We start from the raw sequence: 23,619 nt of genomic DNA, 5'->3' as shown, positions 1-23,619 counted from the left end.
ATTACCACATATATAACATACAAAAACCATATATCTTATATAAATCTTAAATATAAATTATTTCATATCAATTATGTCATGTCATATTAAATCGTATCATAGAATATTATAGCATATCATACAGATTGTATCTTTTAATAATAGTTTGTATCATGTCATATCATTTTATACATCAAATCATATTGTATCTTATTTTATCAAATCATACCATTTCATATTTTATCTTTGTATCATGTCTTATTGTATCGTGTTGTATCATTTTGTATTGTTTTGAAACATAATTTCGTATCATATCATAATAAAGGATTATCTTATCTGATCTTATCTTATCTCATATCGTATCATACCTTATCACACTGTATCATTATAGTATTTCGTCACATCGTATCATCATATCCAAATATATAGTTTTTATCATGTGTACATGTATCAAATTATATTTAGCCAAGAAAACAAAGTGTCCTTTCTTAAGCTATACAACAAAATGAAACAATACCATACAATCGAATAATATAAGATAAGACCAATAATGTCTTATCTTCTTATCTTATATTATTAGATTTTATGGTATTGTTTCTCATGGCAATGTGTTGTATAGGTTTAAAGGGACACATTGTTTTCAGGTTAAAATTCTTAATGAGCCACGTGAGGTACGTGTACCCTTTAAGACCTCCATCAACTTGTTATCATAATAATGCACTATTTGGTTTACAATTTTTAATATTATGATAGCATAAGGACACTGTGGCTGAAACAAAGCCTTCAAATTAAATAGTTTAAAATAGCAGATCTCCCAAATATCTGCTTCAACATTATTTCAATTTATTTGGCATGATTATTTCCACCATCAAATGGGTCAAAGAGGACCAAAGTACATGTGTGAAATGTAATTGAGCTGTTTTTTTCTCTGATTATCACCAGCTGTGTATTGAACTTGCACACAGAGAGCTCTGTGGGAAGTAGTGACAGTTATGTGCGTCCACTGCATCTGCGTGTGTCACCGTCTGCGTCAAAGCAGTCGGCGGAGCCGCAGAGACCAAATAAATGAGACAAGATCAGTCCCTGTCTCAACAACTTCCGGTCAACTCAAACTGAAGTATTAGGCGGCTAGTTTTGATGGCTTTTTAGGGATACACCGGAAAATGCATTCTTGTAAACCTATGCCTACGATCAAAAACTGTTTATAAGTTTGTGCTTGAGCCTGCTGTTTTAATTTTAAAGACGTTTAATTGTTTTTAAACGGACGAATATTTGAAATTTTGTCTATCAAGCTATATGGTTTAAGGGTTAAGTCGTGTTTGATTAGTTAAAATATTCAACAAGTGAATTTTATGTGTGCTAGCTCGTCTTTATTTTTACATTTAATTTAACGTTTGAAATAAAAAAAAAAAGATCTAAACCAGCGGTTGGCTATCGTGGCAGTTCTGCGCATGAGCAGTGTAAGCAGACGTCTTGAAGGGGGTATTATCTTGCTCCCAACAGTCGTGTCTTTGGGAGCTTCCAGCCAGTCCTCTCATGTTCACACTGGTACTACTGTGGAGCTTCACATAAACACAGAGGGACACACAATGCTCAGCTAGCTGGACCGCGGAGCAGGCTCATAACTTCGTGTCAATTACAGCCTTCTTTGTTATTATGCTGCATTTTACTTCGTGGTGAGTAACTGACGAAAACTCAAGTTTATGTCTGATAGCATTAATGACAGATATGTTTTAGACGATATGTGGACTTATCGATTTTAATGTTTGAGTGGTTTGAAAGTGTTTATCAAGGATAAAACGGACTATAATTATGTGAAATGTAAGTAAGTAGTGTATCGTCTCGCTAACATTAACCGTTAATACTTTTATCGATAAGTTAAATGAGATCAAATATTCAAACAAACTTCCTTTTACGATTCAGACTTTTGTTATCTCTTCACTGTCCCGTTTTAAGAGAGCAGACGTTTGCTGTGCTTTACAGAGACTATATTTGTATGAGGCAGACTTAAAAACAGATATTTGGGGGGAAATAGTGTTGTCATTGTGGCTGACACGATCGGTGTGAGTCTCCGCGAGGGGTGAAGAGGTCACCTGCCTAATGACTGTTGTTATGTTAAACAGGAAACTACTTTTACCCTCCTCCAATCACATTCCTGTGGGGATTTCAGCACTGAAATTAATACGAACTAATTCTGCGTCATGGTAGTTTTTTTTTCACCTCTCTTATTGCGTCACTAGAAAAAATGCCCTGCAGGCTTTAACTACTTCAGCGCATTATTACAGTACAGCACCCCTCCCCTTCTGTTTCACGCGAACGCGCACGTGTACGCCGTGTTTTTGCTGCTTTGAACCTTTAAATTATAGATGCGATCCCAGTGGAAGCCCGCGTGTGCTGTAAAGACTCGTTTCAAGTTATGAAATGTAATAAATGTGAGTGAACTGGGACTGGAGGCAGCTGTAAATATACCATAATGCAACATAAATACATTTTAGTCACTGTAGCTTGAGAAATACCAGCCTTTGATACAATACTAGATAGTATTAATTGCTGTTTCTATACCATGGCAATATATATAGAAGTCCTATACACCCAATATTGAGTAATTTCATGATTTTAATCATCAAAAAGCAGGAAAAATCCTCTGCCAACAACACTGAAACCTTATTCCATACTGGGTAGTATCAAAACTAGATGCATTGTTGCACAATATTAAGTGATTGCTTGCTAAAATGAAAATAATTGGCTTAAAACTCCTGCAATCTGTTTGAATTAAAGGAATACGACATGAGGAAAAAAATCAGTAAAATTAAAACCATGAAAAAAATGCTAAAAATATTTGCTCAATGGCAAAAAATGTCTCCGAGGAAATGTGTTGCCTGCTGCAAAAGTATCTTACAGATGCATATTTTCAATGGAAGGTTAAATATTTTGCAGAGGTAAAACTTTTTTGACTGAGGGTAAGACAGCTTGCAGAAGATGAAAAAAGTTTTAACAAAACGTGAAATATTTTACAAAATGTAAAAAAAAAAAAAAAAAAAAACAGAAAAAAATAGCAGCAAGAGATATTTGTTGTTTTGCATTTCATGAAACATTTTTGCATTCAGTGAATAGTTTTGACATCAAGTGATTTTTTTATTTTTTGCAATCATGATGAAATATTTGTATAGCTGGCGTTCAGGGCCATCATACGTTTGCCAGATATGGGTTAATAACAAAGGCAGTATAGTTTTAAACACATAATATCATAAAAGTGTCTGAAAATTTCAACTGCTTTACTTGTCAGCTTGTGTTTCCTGCAGAGATAAATCTATTAATACCTCTCTGCCCATTCAGCAGAGCAACATACAGTGTAAACAGTGTCATTGCACAAGAAGCTCTCTTTTGTTTCACCTCTTATTTGCTGGTGAATCCAGGAAGTTGTTCACTCTAAGAGCACACAAACATCCTCACTGAGACATTCACAGGCACACGGCCTCAGTGGCTTAAGTATTTGACTTGAACGGACAATTGGAGGCTTCTTATGGAGTCTTTCAGAAAACACACATGCTGTTCTGTTTTCAGCAGCTTGTGTTAGGTTCCCCTCATCTCTCTTTTGGACCAGAGGAGAGGTCAGGCTAAACCCTGGTCAGCTGCTTGCATTACTGTCACTCACTGGACCATGATGGAGTTAAAGGCGTCTTAAGGTCAAACTGTCTGAATGTTTGAAGTGGTGAACACTGAATGTTAAGTTTGTAGACTCAGGCTGTCAAGATTTTCAACACTTTTTGATATGAAATGTTTTAAAGCAGCACTTTCTGAAAATTTTAAGTGATTGAGAGTATTAGAAAGTATTTAAATAAAAAAGACAATTGTTTAAATTAGAGAAATGAGTTGTAACAATTAATTTCCAATGTATACAATTTGTAGGAGTCTTTGTAATTGATTTATAAATTATGTTAAAATATGTTACATATCGGTGCCTACAACTTCAGTTTATTTGCTATAGTATTGAAAATATCTTAATATCTTTTATTTTTCACTTGTATTAGCCTATATCTAAAATTAAAATTCTTGTTTTGTCAGTCCTCTTTTGGGACTGAACTAATGATATAATACAGATTCTAGTTTGTTTTAAAACACTTTTAGTGCCAGTAAAAATAATACAACAATGCCACACATCAGTTTAGCCAATAAATGTCTAGAAAAAGCTGTTTAGTACCAGTTTAAGCTATTTCATGAAGGAGATTCTACCTTGCAACATGAACATGTGCTGGTTTTCTAGACTCCTGCTATGCTAAACACAACATTTTGAGTCACTGTTTAGAAAAAAAAAATCACAAGCTGGGCTTTTGAAAATTAAAAATGTGCATTTGAATTAGTTTGTGATTAATCAGTACATATGAGTGCAGTTATTCCAGACTGAAGACTGGGCTGAAGCCCCAAACTGGGCACAAAAAAAGGCATTTCCAATTAAAAAATATAAATGCAAGTTTTTATTTTTCTTTATTATGCACCAGCAAATAAAACATGCAACTTTAAGTCATTTACTCACAGGGTGTGTTGACAGGTTTTGTATTGGATTCACCCAAAAGACAAAATTTTCCTGTTTAATGAATTAGAAATATATTGAAGACAACTTAAAGCTCCTTTGAGGAGCTTTTGGTTGTGCTGGTTTTGGCGCCCCCTGTGGACAGTGCAGTAAATGTTTGTTTTTTTGCTGATCTTTAACTCTGCATGAGTATGTAGTGTTTTTAAAACCTTATCCTACTTCTTTAATCAGTCAATGAGTCTGTTAGTGCTGCGTACTGTTAAGCACTTGTCTGACACGTACCCTGCGGCAGTGATTTCAAACATTGAAACTAACCGTATAGGTTGATTTTTATGCAGATGAGGTTTGCTTTTGCCCTCATAAAGAGGCATCATTAGTTTCTTCATAACCACCTAAAAACACCTCACAGGAACTTTAATCTTGATATCTGTCAGAGGTGTGTTAAAGATTTTTGATTGGCCCTGGAATATTATATCTTCAAATGATGGTTTATAACTGTTTTCCCAGCATCCACAGGGCCAGAAGTTTCCTAAGTTTCCAAAAATAAATAACAGTTTCCACACTCTTATGCTAACACTAGCTTGTGTAACTGCCTCTTTTGGATCAGACTAATAACAGCTTTTCGTCACTAACATCGCTCTGTTTTATGACACAATCCCTTGGATTTAATTCTTATCCCCATTAGCTTTGAAGAGCCTTGCTCATGTTTGTTACCCTGAAATTACTCGTGTTTGGATTTCTTTTCCATGTTCACATCCAAAAATAGCAGCCACTTGAACCATCACACCCCCTCAGTCCTCAGTGTGCAGCTATTGGGCGCTCCGTTTCCAAGTATTCTCCACAAAAAAACTTGAGGAATCATTGGAATGTTAATTACTCTGCAGGGAAAAGAAAAAGATCTGTTCAGTTTTTCTTTTTTTTTTCACTCACTCTTAAGTGCTCAGCTGGGCGAAAGAGGAACACAAGATTTCAGGTCATGTTTGTGCTCTTATGAAACATCAGCTTGAACGATAATCGCTATCAAGATGTAATTAGCTTAAACAAACTTGTGCACTGAAACCGGCTCAACCAGGAGAGCTGCAGCAAGAAAGAAGGCCTCATTCCTGCAGATGTCATGTTTAAAAGGCAAATTATTTTACTGTGTACATTTAAGCTCAAATAGGAGAGGACACGCATCTCTGCTGCTGCATCACAGGACTGTTTCTTCATTATTAATTCATTCATTTTCATAGGAAAGCTAAAACAAGTGCTGCTGTTTGGATGAGTATTGATCCGTGCATTTATCACCACAGCGTGATGAATATTTAAACCTTTTTCTTTCTGTTCATGCAGAATGTACGCCAACCACCACAGCCAAACAATGAGAGGCATCCTGAAGAGAAAGTTCACAGAGGTGGATGACAATCCCTGCTACTCCTCCTCCTCCTCTTCCTCCCCAGCCTCCTCAGAGTGGGAGTCAGACGGGGAGAGCAGCCCTGCTGAAAACAACCAGGGTGTCACGCCTTATAGCCCGTCCTCGCCCTCCAGTTTACTCCGTAAGTCTTCAAACCCACAAAAGCCGTTATTTTTTTACACCCTACTTTCAAATAATGCAAACCTCTTCCTTATCAGGCATTTTTCCCATCTGTTTTATAGGAGTGTCTCTTATCAGTGTGCAGCAGCATGGGTATGAAAACGCTAACCTGTAGATAATAATGCAGAGCGAATGACTCGCCTCTGTCCGGTTGGGTGAACATCATTTGCCTGAGCAATAGGATGTTGTGGAATATGATTTGAATAGCAAGGTCCCTCTAAACAAGTTGTATCAAATGGTGTCATTAAGATATCACAGAGCTGCACAGAGGGCTTCCAATAACAAAATAATCTGCAGTCATTGTTGTACAGTCTGACATACAGGCTGGTTAAGTCAAACAGTGCCACAGTGTGGAGCTTTTCAGGCTCACACACAGCAGCTGAGACGAGCTTAGTCAGCTGCTCTCACTTGTTTACTGACGTTTGGAACAAGAGTTCAGCCTCAGTTATGTGTCAGGGTTAGATCATTTGTTCAAGCTAAACTGTCAAAACAAACACCAACAGGGCACAGAGTGGACTGGATGATCAGTAATTAAAGTGAGTAATGATAGAGAAATTCATGTTTTAGTAAACATGCGAAGAATAGCATTTAGAGTCATGTTTCCTTATTGCTGTTGATCTGTTGGCTGCTGTATGAGATCTTCTATCTGGTATTTCCTCTGCACATGTACTGTATGTTCAACTGTTGACCCAACCAGCAGTGTTAACCAGGAAGTGTGTCACCTAGTGGACACTCAGAGACCTGCAAAGACAAAACCTGGGCCTGAACTTACAGGAACAATTTCTTATTGTGCTTACAGATACATTAGAATAACCACATTTTACATTTCAAAGACTTTTTTGGATTCTGGTAGTTGTTATTTGGTGTGTTAGACAAACTAAGCCGAAAAGTCACTGTAGACTTGGTGTCAGGATGATTTTTGTAAGGAAGTTATTCTACATGTAGGCGCTTTTATCATCAGGCAAAGGGAGGCACTTGTCTTGGGGCCTCAGAACATAGATGTTATAGTTGTGCAGCAAATATGAGGTATGAAATGTATGTCTAAAATTGTTTCAGATGTCTGAGATTTGTATTTTGAATGCACGACTTCAATCCCTGTATTAAATATGAATAAAAACAGAATGCAATAATTTGCAAATTTCATAAACCCGTATTTTCTCATAAATAAAATATCAGAGGTTAAAACTGATACATTTTACCATTTCATGTAGAAATATCAATATGAATTTGATGGCAGCAACACATCTCAAAAAAGTAGGGGCAGGGCCACATTTACCATTGTGTAGCATTCCCTCCTCTTTTAACAAACATCTGGGGAGTAAGGAGAACAGCTGCTGACGTTTTGGTAGAGGAATTTTGTCCCATTCTTGTCTAATGAGGATTCTAGCTGCTGAACAGTCCTGGGGCTTCTTTGCTGGTTTTTCCGTTTTATGACAAGCCAGATGTTTTCTATTGGTGAAAGGTCTGGACTGCGGGCAGGCCAGTTCAACAGCTGGACTCGTCTATTGTGAAGCCATGCTGTTGTGATGGATGCAGTATGTGGTTTAGCTTTTCTTGTTGAAATATGCAAGACTTTCATTGTCTGGATGGGAGCATATGTTGCTCTTAAACCTCTACAGTATATACTTTTCAGCTTTGATAGAGCCTTTCCAGATGTGTAAGCTGCCCGTGCCATAGGCACTAATGCAACCCCATACCATCAGAGATTCAGGCTTTTAAACTGTGCACTGATAAAAAAAAAAAGTGGATGGATGGACACAGCATCTATGGTTTCCCAAAAGAATTCCAAACCAAGATTCACCTGATCACAGAACAGTTTTCCATTTAAGTCCATTTAGAATACACTTCGGCCCAGGGAACATGTGGGCAGTGTTTCTGGATTGTGTTTCCATATGGCTTCTTCTTTGCATGATGCAACACTCCAAATTTGTAATGATTGGCTTTGTAAATAAGTGACCAAGAGAGAATAAAAAAATCAAAATAGATTTTGGTTGTCAAATAAAGTCAGAGGAGATGACCCCTGGCCCTGGCAGCAAGGTCCAAGCTCCTCAAAAAGCCCCAAAATGCAAATCATAGCAGACATATTCTTACATAGTACGCTACTCAGACACGTTTTAGCAGGATGTTGCTCTGTTCCTTTTTGTAAGAGAACCAGATGCCCCACTTTTAAACTTTTTCTCTTGTGGTGTGTCTTTTTCTTGCTCTCAGTTCGGTCCATCCTGAAGAGGCCGAGGCTTTCGGGCTCACAGAGTAATGTGCGCTTCGACCAGGTGACGGTGTTCAGTTTCCCTCGATGTCAGGGCTTCACCAGCGTGCCCAGCCGAGGAGGAGCCACCCTGGGCATGGTGTGGAGACACAGCAGCCTCCAGAGGTACACATTGTCAGAACACGCACTGGAGCAACGACACAGACGCAGAGAGAGGCTCAGAGAAAGACTGAGAGAGGAGAAGTTCGAGGCAATGAAACACAAAGTGAGTGAGCTCCACTTGTACATTAGTTTTCAAAGCTCCCCAACACTGCGATGGTTTAATATGATCTTTTGGTTCTATTTCCAGTTGATCATCAGTGGAGCCATCGACCAGAGAGGAGCAGACAGGCTTTCAATGGATCAGACTCTATCTGAAGACACTGACATCCATATCAGTGATGCTGAGCTGGAGGAGGGAAGTTTCCTGCCGCCGTACTCCTCCAGACAGCGGCAGGCTCTTCTCCTGGCAGCAGGGGTGAAGCGTATCGACCGTGAGGAGAAGAGGCAGCTTCACTCGCTCAGAGTCTCCAGAGAGGCCTGTGGATGTGACTGTCAGGGCTTCTGTGAGCCCGAGACCTGCGCCTGCAGTCTGGCAGGAATCAAGTGTCAGGTACGACGCAGAGAGACAAAGCACTGATTACTTTTGAGGGGCATTTTTGCAGGTTGATTGCATGCACCTCATTCATCTAAAGTGTTATAGAAATAACAGTACAAAAGAAAGAGAGATTCATTCTCGACTTCTTAGATCTCAAAGTTCATACAGTCTCCATTCCTCTAGGATGTTTGCAATATTTTAATTGTTAAAGCACAAAGCGAGATAGAGAAACATGAACATTAGAGCTTGAGTGCACTTGTGGGAAACACTGTGAATTTCAGTGTTTTATAACCTATTAAACATTCCTTACAGGAGCTCTAAATACCACCAAGAATTACCACTACTAGTAGAAGCTGGGATTTTTACAGTTTCACTTTTTAAGCCCTCTACTTCCCTGTAACCCATTATTTTATTTTTCACTGTTTTCTTTAAGTGAGTGCTATTTATGTATTATCTTAAACTAATTGCCTTCTATTTATTATTCACAATATATTCATATTTCAAGTATTAAATGCACTGTAAGATTTTATTCATCCAACAGTCAGCACCCAATGATTATAGTCTTTGAATAAGAGATTAATAAGATTTAATATGATTACTAAAGGAATTTTATTCAGTATTTGGAGAAAATATTTTGATTTACCTGCAAAATAGTTGTTTTATCTGCACTTGTATTTCAGTGATTTTTAACCTCTTGTGCTGATTTCAATAATCCTTTGTGTTTAATTATCCAGATCTCTGATTTTTCTGTTCTTCCTGCTGTTTTCACACACAGGTGGATCGCTTTAACTTCCCGTGTGGCTGCAGTAAAGATGGCTGTGGAAACATTCAGGGACGTATCGAGTTCAACTCCAGACGAGTGCAGACTCATTACATCCACACCGCAATGAGACTCAAACTGGAGAGACGACTGCAGAATGAAGCGCTAAGTCAGGACGGTGAGACGGGATCTCAAGAGGACCCCAAGGATCGTGTGGGCGAGGATAAGAGCCATCAGGAGCAGAGTGAAGAGGACAAGAGCTGCTGCCCCTTTGGCTTCAGTGTGGAGGAAGATGGCCTCCCTCTCACCATGCCAACAACTCCGTCTTTTCATTTCAGCTCAGAGCGGTTGGCGGTGGAGGAGAACAGCTGCAGCAGCGACATGACTGAATCCTCTTTATCCTCCTCGGACTCAGATACAGGAGGGAGTCAGAGTCTCCCTGAAGTCGATGCTGGGTTGTCTCGTTCCCTCAACATCTGTGACTCTGAAAATGAGAACTTCTCTCCGTGCAGCCAAACAGAAGAACCAGTGACGCAGCACAGCAGCACATCACAGGCCGACACATTCACAGAGAGTAAAAACAGGACTTCACTGACAGATTACCTCGACGAGAACGCAAACCAGCCTAGAGACTCCTTCGACGACGACTCTCTTGAAGGCTTCCCCCGCACTCCCTCCCCCACTGTGGATTATTCCTCGGGCATGTACATGGACCTGAGTCTGTCATCCGACTCTGACCTGGAGTTTTTTGACAGCGACTACACCTCCGGACCTCTGCACAGCTCTTTCAAAGCACACAGACACACAAACAGCTTCTACCCCCTCCAGCTGTTCAGCTCTGTTAACCTGCCACAGTACGAGTCAAGCACCTACCTCCTGGAGTCTCTGATCGGCCTGACTGAGCCGAGCTCAGAGCAGACTGTCAGTTCTCAGCTTTTGTAGCTTTGTAATGACAAAGAAAGAAACAGCACTGTGGAAACTCAGATCTTACCAAATGTTTTTGTCTAATTTCTGATTAGAAATATCTCATTACACTTAATGTAAGCCATACTCAGCTGACGAGTCCAGATAAACATCTTATTTTAAGAAATAAAGCCTCAGCAAGAGGGCAAGGTTGGGGTTTGTGAATCTAGATTCACAGGTAAGTGCTCATCTTAAGTGCTCAGTAATACAAAAAAGGCAGCAAATTTCCAAGTTAAGAGGATGAAGCTCTAGGGATGCACAATATTAGGTATTTGACTACATGCCAATATTTCCAAACTTATTGTAGCTGATACCGATGTATAGAGAACTTTCTTATGGTAAAACCACCAAGTCCTTCCTGTAGTAGAAATGCTGTGTGATGGGAACTAATTCTCCCAATTAAATATCAGGTTTGCATAGTGATTCCCTTAGACCGTCCTGACAGAGTGCTTAAAATAGCACAATAAAAACGCATTCTTTTGAATTGCAAGAAATTAAACCAGCTGTAGTTCAGACCTAAAACACCAATCCTTAGAATACACTATGAAGGATTAAAAAGGAAACAAAGTTTGTTTTAAACTGCACACATTAATTTGTAAAACATGCTATGTTTGGCCAATATATTGGCTTTAAATTACTCCAGAAATTTTCTTATCTGTTAGTGGGGCTAAAATCTGCTGATACAAATATGCTAATAATATCATCCCTACCTACAACACAAAAAGTTAAGTTATGTTCTTTACTGTTAGCCAAGTAGACTAGTGAAAAGTCAGCGTTTGTTCCTCATTACTTGGAATTTGAGAAGTGCTACCTATTTTGTATTTTCAAGAAATAAAGCCTTAAAGTGACGACTACAGTGATAAATATATTTCTGTCAGGAACAGTGTTGTCATACATTTTAGTGCAAATGGGTATAACTTGGCAGAGAAGGCTCTCCTCAAAAGATACTCCCTGGGTTAGTCATGCAGTATGTTTTGACTCTCCAGGAAGCACTAGAAACGCTGTATGAATGGATACATTAATGACAATGCATACTGAATACAATAGAATCAGTTCCTATGAAGGAGGAGGCTGGGGTGGAGGAGGTTAAGGTTCGCCAGCAGCATAAATGCAAGCAGGTATTACTGAGAGTTACATCATATTTGAATACACCACTGTGAAAAATGTGATTAATCAAAATTAGTAAAAAAATTTTGACAGCACGATTTATTATCCATGAAGCAAAATTTCTATTTCTAAAAATAACTGCTCTGTGATGCTGTGGGTGTTTCTTCTAAATGTGCCAAAGCTACAGCCAGTTGTTGTTTTCAAATTTTGGCATCCATGTAAATAACATTTGCAGAATAAATGCATATTTGGCTAGCAGCAGTAGTCTGTATTGTTAAAACTTGAAAGAATGTGCAATCACCTGATTACCGTAAGATACAAAAGTGCTTTTTGTCTGTAAAGAAAAAAAGATATGCAGTAAAACTACAAACAAAATCTCATTTTGAAGCTCTGTCCCTTTTACTAACCTGGTGTTGCCATATGTTTTGATTAAGTTTAAAACTGACACATTTAAAACTGTAGTTGTGATCAGTGTTCACCTTAAGATGCAAAATTGCTTTTATATCATTCTAGTGCTAAGGGGATGGGATTTTGCCAACGACAGTGAATCCTCAAACCCCCTATTTAAAAGATTCTGAATCTAAAAGAGATCCTGTCAAGAAAATTCAGTCATAGCTCTCAGTTTTGATACTTGTTTGCAGCAGCTTTTAACCATTATTTTCAAGAACATTTTTAAATTTTCTTTACAAGACATTGATTACTTAAAATGAATAACACTGTTAATGAAGCAGGCAAAAAATGTTCCTGCCCTTTTCTCAACACAAGAAAATTAGGCTTTAGTTTTGCTTATAATACCTTGAAATATCATGATTATCTGGACTTTTCCCATGGCTCATATTAAATGAAATGAGCTATTTATTTGACCGGAAATGTCACAAATGTAAGTGGTAATGTGCGATTTTTTTTTCCAGTGTGTTTTAAAGATTTTAATGTATGAAGCACTGTATGTATTTGTAAGAGAATTTCAATGTACAAAGAATGATTGATGAAATATTTTTCTGAGCTGGATATTTTTTTCTATTGCCTAAAATGATTTTGCCTTTATTTCAAAGAAACTACACTTGAGGAAATAATATATTTTTTTTGTTTTATATCCCTGAGCCTAAATAACGATTTTTGAAATGTTATTTAATTCTTGTACCACGGCCACAAAGACAACATGGATTGGACAGAAGGCACAAATTATTTCTAAAGAGCTTTCTAAAGAAGGACGAAGCCTTTACTTGTTTACTTGATTAAACTTGTGGTTCAGAAGAACACAATGGTAGAGGCAGTACGTTTAACTTGTATGAAGTTTTGTCGGAGATATCAACATTAACGTCCTTGTTTCTGCCTGATGGCCGTGGTATAAGAGCGATAATCCACTTTAACTGCCTGGCTTATTTTGGACTTTCCAAAATCAGCCCAACAAGATGTTTATAAGAACTCTATACTGGATTTGACAAATAAATCATTTTTATTTATTTCTACACTGACTCCAGAATTATTGAGTGTCATCTCTCTCTGAATCCCTTCTGCATCTAAGACACTGAAACTTGGAAAATAAAGTAACAAGGGTAGTAGAATGACAACAATGTTCATGAGGAAACTTCTGTCTTCTTTTTATCAACTTAATATCAAAGACCAATATTTGAAGTCTTATGAGAGATACTGAAACTTATTCTACTTTATTTAGCAGAGAGTTGTTTGTTCGTTACTGGAAGCGCACAGAAAGGCTACATTAGGACATAATTAAAGACCTTAAACTTAAACAAAAACAGCTTATCAGGATGCTAAATGCTACGACCACTTGCCGAACTTGATGGAACCATGAATTCTGCTCTCCACCAGAAAATCCTGAAGGAGAATGCCCATCCATCAGATCATGACCACAAGCTTATGATCGCTTGGGTTATGCAGCAGTAAAATGACCAGAAACACATTAGCAAGTCCACCTCTGGATGGTTAAAAAACACACACACACACACACACAAAACAGTGTGGCTGAATAAAACAATTCTCTGAAGTACAGTGGGCCAAAATTCCTCCACAGCGGTGTGAAAGTCTCATTGCCAGATATTGCAAATACATGTTGTTGTGGGCAAAGGTGGCACAGGTTAGGTTTAGAGGGCATGACTTTTTCCACATAGGACCAGGAAGGTTTGAATGGCGTTTTTCTATCATTAAATGCAATCTTTATTTAGAAACTGAATTTTGTATTTACCCTGGTTTTCTTTATCTGATATTAAATGTGTTTGATGATTTTAAACATTCAAGTGTAACAATTATGCAGAGAAAGTGTCTTCAGGTAAAGTGTTCCATCCTCTTGGCTTTTTAAATTGACAATACATTTTGCATACTTAAAAAAATATTTAATTCAGTTCAGGAATACAGCAGTATCAAGAAAACATTATTCTTTATCATTGATGAAATGGCTCTCTAATTAAAAGTTATTTCTATTTAAGAATAGACCTACTAACGCATATTACATCTGAAAAATTAAAACGATCTTTTCTGCTTTAACAGAAAAGACACACTCCATTTGGTAAAAAAGTTCAGGAGTAGCCTAATAAATATATGCTCTGATTTGCTACTAAATGAACAAGAATTGTTTAGCTGATTCAGAAAAAAACAGAGTTAATTCTATTTTAAATTTTATGTACAATTTCATTCATTTTTCATGAATACAGTACGCCTATGAATATCGTGAGTTATTTAAAAAAAAAAAAATGCGCATGCGCTGTACGTGGATTCGTTCGATACCAGCGATGCTCGATTGTTTTCGACTGCAGACAAGATGGCCGCGGACTGTAAAGCTAAATAATTGTAACACTCTTGCTAATATCTGATCATTTTGGTTAATATTTTAACGTTTTTGGCAGAAATGGGATTATCACAGAGTTCAGAAGTATCAGAGGGAGGGACATATGGATACCACGTGCACGGTGTAAGCAGTAATTAATTTCTTTTCAAAGAAGAACAGCGTGTACAGCAGCTTATAATGTTTCTGTGTGCTAATAAAGCTAGCTAAGTAGTTTCTGTTGGAAACCGGACAGGCTTGATGAGCTGGCACTGTTTCACGCTATTCTTAGTTTACACTGCGGAGCAGGAACTTTTAACAATTAATCTTTTTATCGCCTAGAGTAGGGCATTAAACGTGTCTTTATTAAAGGCTTAAAGTAATCCTCACTGAACATTATTCTTACCCTTTTTTGTCAATAAATATTTAAAACCACTATATTAAACTTTAGCTTACATAAAGAGAAAAAGCATGAGGTAGGTTATATTTTATTCACTAATAATGAAATATGTATATTTTAATACGAAATTATCAAAAAATAATTGTAGTTGATCAAATAACTTAATGCATTTTTAATGCTTTTGCAAGATAAAAAGGTAGAAATGACGTAACGCCGCATTACGTCGCAGTGCTGCTACAGTTGGACTGAGTTACGGTTCAGGAGAGATTTAGAAGTTAATGTATTATAAAGGAGTTGTGTTTTAAGTACTGTTGTTGAGGCTTTGTGTCATATATTGTGTTTTGAAAACATGCAGTTTCTAGTTTTTTTCAGTGATAAATAGGATTCGTATACATGATGTGCTGATATCAACCAATGAACTTTAGCTGCTACCAATATCGGTACTGACAGTAAATGAGCGAAAATATGGTAATACTGTAAACCGATTTATTAAAGAATAGCCATGGTATTGATTTACTTATTATCATGAGGACGGTGCAATAAAATAAACGAATATTTGTAATAAATTCCTTATGTATAAATGTCCGTGTCCACCAGCAGCATAAAAGTCCCTAAAGTTAAATTATGCTCGTGATCGAGAATCGGGATATTTATCAAGTTTGTCAAAGTAATCTTGAAAATCATTTTGGCTAAAATCATGCAGCTAGACAGTCCCCTATTAAGGCTGTTTCAAAACCAGAACTTTTTAAAATGTGTTGTATATTTTTCCAAATGATAATAGTAATAGTGTCAGTCTATAAAGATGAAGCATTACAAGTTGTTGGCATGTTCATGTTGGTTTGACAGGTGCAGCCAAACTCCCCGGCAGAAAAGGCCGGACTGCAGCCCTTCTTTGACTTCATTCTGTCTCTGGACAACAGAAGACTGGTGAGTAATAAAGGATGGACATAAACAAAGAGTGCAGGGACACAAAGGTGTGTAGAACTGTCCTGTTACCTCCTCCTCCTACCTCTCTTTTACTCCCACTTTCATTGTTCACCAGAATGAAGAAAATGAGCAGCTGAAGGAGATCCTGAAAGCCAACATGGAGAGGATGGTGAAGATGGAGGTGTACAGCACTAAAACACTGAGGGTTCGTGAGCTGGAGGTGATGCCAAGTAACATGTGGGGGGGGCAGGGTCTGCTGGGTGCCAGTGTACGCTTCTGTAGCTACCAAGGAGCCAACGAGAATGTCTGGCATGTTCTGGTGAGAGTTTTAATCCAAACTGAACCATTTTACTTTTCTCTGACATGAACTTGTGCACTCATGACCCCCGAGCTTCATCTACTGTTTCCTTACTTCGTTTCATTAGGATGTGGAAGTCAGTTCTCCTGCTGCACTGGCAGGTCTTCAGCCGCACAGTGACTACATTGTTGGAGCAGATCAAGTGATGCAAGATGTAAGACATTTCATTTAATGCCCCATTTTTAATGTTTGCTCTGATATATTTAGCTAAGAAGTGCATCTCTTGAGAAAAAAGTGAAAGCATTGTTGTAATTAACTCAGAGCTTTTGATTTCTAGTCAGAAGACTTCTTCTCGCTGATCGAGGCCCACGAAGGGAAACCGCTGAAGCTGCTGGTGTACAACACACAGACAGACGCCTGCAGAGAGGTGGTGGTCACACCGAACGGAGCGTGGGGCGGAGAGGGCAGGTATGTGAAATAACAGAGACATCAAGAGATTAACTGAAGAAACTAGGCTCTTTCTTGGCTTGAAACTTTTTCCCAGAATTCTAATTTTGCCTGTCTTAAGTTTATTCAAGCAAATTACAAAATTTAAAGCCCACAAAAATAACTGGCTGGCTCTTTAAATCTTATGACATGGAAGTATAGATTGTCAAGGAGCTGATGACATACAGACGAGGACGAAATTATTAGCCCCTTTATGAAAATTTCTTTTTTTTTTTTTTAAGTATTTCCCAAGTGCTGTTAAACAGAGCAAGGAATTTTAACACATCTTCTCCAAACATCCTAGTTTTATTTTGGATGCTTAAATTATTTTACTTTGCACACAGAAACAAAACTATTTCACAACAAAACAAAAACTACCAGGGTCCAAATGATTAACCCCCCTGATGCAAATAGTCATTTGTGTATCCTTTTTGCTCAATAACAGCCTGCAGTCTTTGTAGTAGATTTTCAATGGGATTTAAGTCGGGGCTTTGTACAGGGAACTCAACAACGCTCACTTTGGTCTTTTGACCACATATCATATATCATATATAATCACATATGTTTTGGGTCATTGCTGTGTTGGAAGACAAAACAATAACCCAAACCCAGTTTTGTTGCTGACTGCTTGGGGTTTTTTTTCCAAATCTTCACATTCTTCTTTCACCACAATTACTCCCACCTTCATGAGATTTCTAGTTCCAGTATTATGCTGCAGCATCCTCACAGCATAATACTCCCACTGCCACACATAGGAAACATCTCTATGGCCAAAGAGCTCTGGTTTGGTCTCATCTGACCAAATGATATGCTTCCAGAATGCATAATGTTCCTCCAGTTCTTGACGCTTGGATATGCTGTGATAACTTATGTATCCCGCTCCTACTTTGTGAGCATCAACAATTCTTTTTCCTAAGTCTAAACTGATTTATTTTGACTTCACCATGATGCTTCCTCCACTTAAGTTTTTATACTGTGTATAAATTGGAAGATAACCCTAATGTTTAACTTGATTTTACAAGCTTTGAACATTGCAAAGATGAAGCATATCATTGTACAACAGCTGTTTGTGCTATGGCTCAACAAAAAACTCAGCTCTTAACGGGCTTAGGATTTTAACCTGGTAGTTTTTGTGAAATAATTTTGTTTCAGTGTGCAAGATAAAGTAGTGTAAGCATCCAAAATAACATTTTGCTGTTTTGAAAAGCTGTGGTAAAATCTTCTGCCTCTGTTCAACAGAACTTGGGAAATATTTTAATAAATGAAATGTTCATAGGGGGACAACAATTTCATTCTCATCTGTAGCAGTTTAGTCATGCTCCATGTATGGAGGCTTTAGTCCTCTGAGCACAGGGCCCTGGTTCAGTTCTAAAGCCTATGGCTTTTTCCTGCATGTCATTCCCCTCTTTCTCTCCCATTTGCCTCTCTGCCCTAAAGGCAACTGGCTCATATAGATCTTAAAAACAAGTCTAAGATTGTGAAGTACTGGATTTGTCGTTAGTCTTTAAGAGTTTCGAATATGTTCTTACAGTTTGGGTTGTGGGATTGGTTATGGCTACCTTCATCGAATACCAGCACATCCTGAAGTCCCCAAGGCAGCACCTTCACTCCCTGTCCCTGAAGTGGAACCTTCTCCACAGCCACCGTCTCATGGATATATGGAGGTAAATATTTATTTAACACATTTAGTGTTTTAACCAATAATTAATTTGTTTACTGATTGATTGCTTTTGCAAAATAGCCCTTAACTTACATAAAATGCTGCATACTTGCAAGATAAAATGCTTAAATGCACTTTATATAAAATGTTCTGTTAAATCGATAAATTGCTTCTTTCTTTTGGCATTCTCCATGTTTTAAGTTTAAGTACTCTTGACAGACTGAATATCCTGTTACATGAGATCAAAATATTTGTATTAACATGAGAGCTTTTTTTTCCCAGGCTCCTTTGCTTGCACCTTCAAACCAAAGTGATGAAGTGTTAGATGTGGAGCAGGTCATCCTGCAGGAAACTCCTCTACCTCCACCTGTGCAGAGAGTCATGGACCCTGGTCAGTTCAGACATACCATGCTTTAAGAAAATGATGATTCATAACTTATGTCACTGTGTTTTTGATTCTCAGTATAACAAGTGTTCATGCAATGATTTACAGACAAATAATTTTAACTGATGCTGGTGCTCACCAGTAGTTTAAGCAGAAAAATAAAACAAAGATCCAGGCGATTAAAATGAAAGGAAAGATGCAATAGGGTGAGTGTTATGCTGTTTTTAATTATTGGGATTTTCCATTGTCTATTTCAGCTGAGAACCAAGCTGCTTGCGGGAAAATCTGTGATATTTTTTGTGATGCAGCCTTGCTTAAGTCTGTGGTTCATGCTGGTTGTGTGGCTGCTCTAACTGTCACTACTGGTGCTGAAATGAAATACAAAAGGTTTCATGTCTTACCCCTAAAGTAGTCGGTTACCAGGTATAAAACAGCAAATGATGCTACATTGATGTATTTTTAGTCAGGAACACTCTTGTCATACATTAAGCCATTTATTGCAAAATGGATACACACTTTAACTTGGCAGAGAAGGCTCTGATCAATAGATGCTGGGTTAGTCAAGCAGTGTGCTTTGACTTTCCAGGGCGTGCGTTATGAGAAATGCCCATATAGAGGGATACAATTATAACAACGCTTGTCCAATACAAAATTAGTTCAACAGCAATTTACCCTGTTGTTGCTGAACATGAGTGCAGCTAAAGCTTTAGGCTAGAAAGGAGGAGGCTGGGGTGGTGGAGGTGAAGCTGTACCTGCAGCAGTGTGATTTAGCAGCATTGATGCAACAGGGATTAGTAAGAAGGATGCCATGTTGGGAGAATGAGCCGTGATAGGCTATGAGAGCTGGGAGAAGATAATTGAAATTGGTTGGCCAGCTGATTGCAGCTGGGCATATGACTTCTGTGTCTTTCATGAATTAACACTAAGGCTCATTCTTTAGTCTTCAGTGGTATCTTGTGTTTATTTCTCCAGGTTTCTCAGACTCTGAGGGGGCGGTGTTGAACCCTGACCCATCAGACCTGATGGACAGACTGGATCTGTCCATGTCATCCATCGACATGACCAACACTGCGCTGGCCATGCACGAGGAGAGGGAAGGGGAAATCTCTGGTGTTGGTAAGTTCTCAGCAGTGTCCCCAGCTTTTACTTAAGAGTCATGGAGACATTGACATCTATTGACATTGAATGCATTCAATAGCATGTCATACTGACAAAAAAGGCAGAAACTCATACAGCTTTGGACTCAGCCCCTTTATCAGTCATCTTGAAACTTTTTGGGGGTCCATGTGTGAAACAGCTCAGTTAAGATGGTTAGCAAGTTATTTTGTAACTCATCACTTTGACCACCAGAAATAAATTATTTAAGATGTAAAGCTTTCTGTTTAAAACACTGTTTGATGCAGAGCTTCTCTGATCACAACTGTGCTCGTAAAGTAAGAGAATGTCAGGGTTAGGGTTAGTCAGTGGGTGATGTGACTTTCAACTACTGAATGTATGGTGCATTCAGGAAGTATTCAGACCCCCTTCACTTTTTTCCCTAATTTTCTTATGATGCAGCTTGGTGCTGCAGTCCAAAAAAGTAATTTTTATATACTCCTTAATCTTGGTCCAAGTGCAAAAACACTTGAAATTTACCTCCAGTGCCTCACATTTCTCTAAATCTTTGCTGAGATGTTTCTACATCTTGGTTGGAGTCCACCTGTGGTAATTGAAATTGATTGGTTGGCTTTCACATGGAGTTTTTTTTTAAGGTTTATTTTGGGCATTTTTGTGCCTTTATTTAATAGAGGAGGATAGTGGATAGAGTCGGAAACAGGGATGAGAGCGGGGGAGAGACATGCGGTAAAGGGCCTCAAGCCGGATTCGAAACCAGGCCATCAACGTACATGGGGCGCACACCTTAATCCCTCGGCCACCTGCGCCCCACATGGAGTTTTTTGCAAACTCTTCAAACAAGCTTGGAGAGGCTTCTGTCACTCTGTCCAGATCAGTGGTGGGCTGCAGTGATTGTTGTCCTTCTGTAAGTTTGTCCCATCTACACACAAGATCTCAGGAGCTCAGTCAGAGGGACCATCAGATTCTTGGCCACCTCTCTTACTAAGAAGGCCCCTCCCCAGATCGCTCAGTTTGACAGGGCTATCATCTCTTGGAAGAGTCCTGGTTGTACCAAACTTCTTCCAGCTGAGAATAACGGCAGTCACTGTGCTTTTGAAGCTGGTGTCCGGCTATGCATCTCGTTTGCAGCAAGTCATAGAAGCAAAAGGATGCCATACTAAGTACTAAAGGTGCTTGCTGTGAAGGGGTTGAGGGGAAATCATTGTAAACTGTATTTTCAGCTGAATTTGGGGAAACCATTTGAAGCATTAGTTTTGTTGAGCTATTTTAATTGCTTTTGTATTTGTTTTCTACAAAAAGCAGAAATTCTGTAAATTTTCACAATAAACTTGAATGCTTTGGGGGTTAAATAATTTTGATTGCAACTGTATATAGTCCTATATACACATAAATGCTACAATTAGTTTGGAAATAGCAGCATATCCATAATGACGACATTTCCCAATCTAATATCGTGCATCCCTAATTAAATCAGAATCATGACTGATACATTTTTCCAAAACTCTGTTTTATCATGATACTTTATATCACACCATTTAATGTTAAAGTCATCTTTTTTTCTCATTGTAGTTTTATTGTCATCAGTTATTTGATGCTTTGGAGCAGTAAAAATGCAGTGATTAAGCCCTGACAACCTATTCATAGTCCATGCCCTTTAACAACTTCAAAATGAAATTTCTGGATGCTTTATGATTTAGCAAAAGTGAGCATTAATTGTTTGTGTTTCCTGAATTTCAGAGGAACTGGAGGAAAGTGCACTGATCTCATCATCAACAGACGAGACACAAGAGCTGAGCTCTGAGGCGGTCATGAATCTCTCTTCTGCTCTCGCTACCAACGACTCCTTGTCAGATTCAGGCGTCCCACCAGCTGAAACATCTCAGTTCATTCCAGAGTCCAGAGAACCACCTGTCTCTCTGTGTGAGACCAGCGGTACCCCACCCGTTGATGAGTCGTCTCTCCCCGTAGAGTCTCCTGTTGAGCCTTCAGTCCCCGCTGAAGACCCTCCCTGCCCCTCTCCCGTCGACCTCCTCCAGTCCTCTGCTGTGACTGAGCCGACGGCTGATGATTCCCTCGCTCAGGCCATCGCGGAAGCAGCAGGACCAGAGGAGGAGGAGTCCACAGAGCTCGACGCTGCTCAGCACTGCAGCCATGAGAGTGACGAGGAGGAGCCAGAGGAGCAGCATCTTGAGTAAGCTCGTATCAGGTCATAAGCACAGTGGAGAGTGGAGCTGACAATCAGAAACACTACACAGGAAACTAAGGACAGAGTAAGGGAAAAGGTGTCTGGTAGTGTTGGAGCTAGAGGTCTGTTTACACCTGGTGTTAACATTGATCCAAAGTGATTCAATCAGCTTAAATACAAGAGAGATGACATGAGACCCTGATACATTTAGGACACATTCAGAGGTCGTCAGGATCCTGTTCTATTCCTTGAAATCAGGCTTACAGTGATGTTGGCCACTGTTTAGGCTGATCTAAAATTCTCTGCTGTGTCCTTTGATAATCTTTGCTTCATTATTTTTTCAGAATGTGAAATTGTAGAGCATGACTTGGGATGCATGTAAATATGGGGCAGGAAGCATTTAACACCAGGTGTAAACGGACTCTGAGCAACTCCTTGTTAGGTCAGACACAGAAACCAGCAAACGCATTAACACACAAGTAGGTAACACACTGGTTGTTTTATATGATAGAATTCTGTCGTTACTGCCAATAAGGTCATAATGTGAGCTGTTTCCTGGTGCAAAACTGGAGTGTAGACGGGTGACAAACTTTGCCTCTGGTACACTAATGTGGTACGTACTTGAATATGAAAGCTTTAGGCAGACATGCATCTATTTTATTTACTCTTTTCCTGAGATAAAAAATAGTTTTTCAGGTTTTTTAAATTATTTTTCTCATATCTATGGAGCACAAAAACCACATAGTCTATTTCAGTGACCTTGCTATTGTTTTTTTGTCTCTAGATTTTCAACAAAAGGAAAAAAATTGAGTAAATAAAATGTAAAGATGCATGTCCGACGAGGGTTTTTATACTTAACACTTCCAAAGATGAAAAACATTACTGAGGCAAAGCACAGCAGCACCTTAAAATAAAAAACACTATTTGGCATTTTAAAGCTAACAAAGTTTTAACAGTTTAGTTTGACTTGTGTTGCCGTCATGTGTCTACTGCCAACATGTTTCTAAAAGGAAATTATCTTGTTTTTAAAAATGGGCAAATTTTGTGTCACTTTTTGTCCAGAGGGGTGTACAGTGAAGCAAGATGTGTGGGTAAGCCTGCTCTGTGGGCCTAAAGTCAGAGTTTTTTGTGACAAGAGGCTGGCTTTTTTGTTTTGTTTTGTTTTGTTTTTTTAACTTGAATAGATTAGTGAGGTAACTTGTATGTGGAGAGTTAGGGCTTCAAATTAGCTGTAAAGAAGGTTTCTTTTATAATGATAACCTTTGAATGATCTCTGCAGGCATTATAGATCTTTAGCTTCATGAATATGCTTATTTAAACCTTCTGGGATTATGACTTTACATTTTTTAACACCACAGAAGGAAGCTGGATTAACAAACAGGACCAGAGTCTTTCTACATCTGTGAACCCTTCTCCCCTCAATTTTTACATTTGTTCCTCGGAAATTCAAACATTTAATTTAAGCAGGTCCTCACCACAGTAAGCTATTATGTGTATCTCTGTCCAAAAACATATTTTGTCTTAATCCCTATTCACACAGGGTTAGTATTACCTAGGGACCTCTGCTAATTTATAATAATTGCACAGGCCATCTGTTTATTTAATCCTGTGTGGATCAACTGTGTGC

The 23,619-nt window shown here is 38.5% G+C and overlaps 2 protein-coding genes across 2 annotated transcripts; both read left to right on the top strand.

The window, feature by feature from the left end:
* Positions 1-1,535: 1,535 nt before the first annotated feature.
* On the top strand, positions 1,536-13,225 carry LOC121520517 (cysteine/serine-rich nuclear protein 1-like). The gene is made up of 5 exons (XM_041804001.1): positions 1,536-1,655; positions 5,843-6,045; positions 8,292-8,554; positions 8,639-8,941; positions 9,702-13,225. Exons 2-5 carry the CDS (start codon positions 5,844-5,846, stop codon positions 10,626-10,628), a joined length of 1,695 nt encoding a protein of 564 aa, XP_041659935.1. The 5' UTR covers positions 1,536-1,655; position 5,843; the 3' UTR covers positions 10,629-13,225.
* A 1,317-nt stretch (positions 13,226-14,542) lies between these two features.
* Positions 14,543-23,553, top strand: gorasp1a (golgi reassembly stacking protein 1a). The gene is made up of 9 exons (XM_041804002.1): positions 14,543-14,682; positions 15,782-15,862; positions 15,978-16,181; positions 16,288-16,374; positions 16,498-16,628; positions 18,178-18,310; positions 18,589-18,697; positions 19,664-19,807; positions 21,545-23,553. The coding sequence occupies exons 1-9, from the start codon at positions 14,620-14,622 to the stop codon at positions 22,000-22,002; spliced, it is 1,410 nt and encodes a 469-aa protein (XP_041659936.1). The 5' UTR covers positions 14,543-14,619; the 3' UTR covers positions 22,003-23,553.
* The last annotated feature ends 66 nt before the right edge of the window (positions 23,554-23,619 follow it).

This window comes from Cheilinus undulatus, linkage group 13, assembly GCF_018320785.1.
Source record: "Cheilinus undulatus linkage group 13, ASM1832078v1, whole genome shotgun sequence".
Lineage (NCBI taxonomy): Eukaryota > Metazoa > Chordata > Actinopteri > Labriformes > Labridae > Cheilinus > Cheilinus undulatus.
This window is presented reverse-complemented; position numbering and strand designations above follow the sequence as displayed.

What these genes read in the sequence shown, in the direction of transcription:
- LOC121520517 (XM_041804001.1), top strand. Translation starts at nt 5,844, where the DNA reads ATGTACGCCAACCACCACAGCCAAACAATGAGAGGCATCCTGAAGAGA. An exon ending in CTCGCCCTCCAGTTTACTCC is followed by an intron (nt 6,046 to 8,291) that starts GTAAGTCTTCAA and finishes TCTTGCTCTCAG; the next exon opens with TTCGGTCCATCCTGAAGAGG. An exon ending in TGGCAGGAATCAAGTGTCAG is followed by an intron (nt 8,942 to 9,701) that starts GTACGACGCAGA and finishes TTTCACACACAG; the next exon opens with GTGGATCGCTTTAACTTCCC.
- gorasp1a (XM_041804002.1), top strand. Translation starts at nt 14,620, where the DNA reads ATGGGATTATCACAGAGTTCAGAAGTATCAGAGGGAGGGACATATGGA. An exon ending in CAGATCAAGTGATGCAAGAT is followed by an intron (nt 16,375 to 16,497) that starts GTAAGACATTTC and finishes TTTGATTTCTAG; the next exon opens with TCAGAAGACTTCTTCTCGCT. An exon ending in CGTCTCATGGATATATGGAG is followed by an intron (nt 18,311 to 18,588) that starts GTAAATATTTAT and finishes TTTTTTTCCCAG; the next exon opens with GCTCCTTTGCTTGCACCTTC.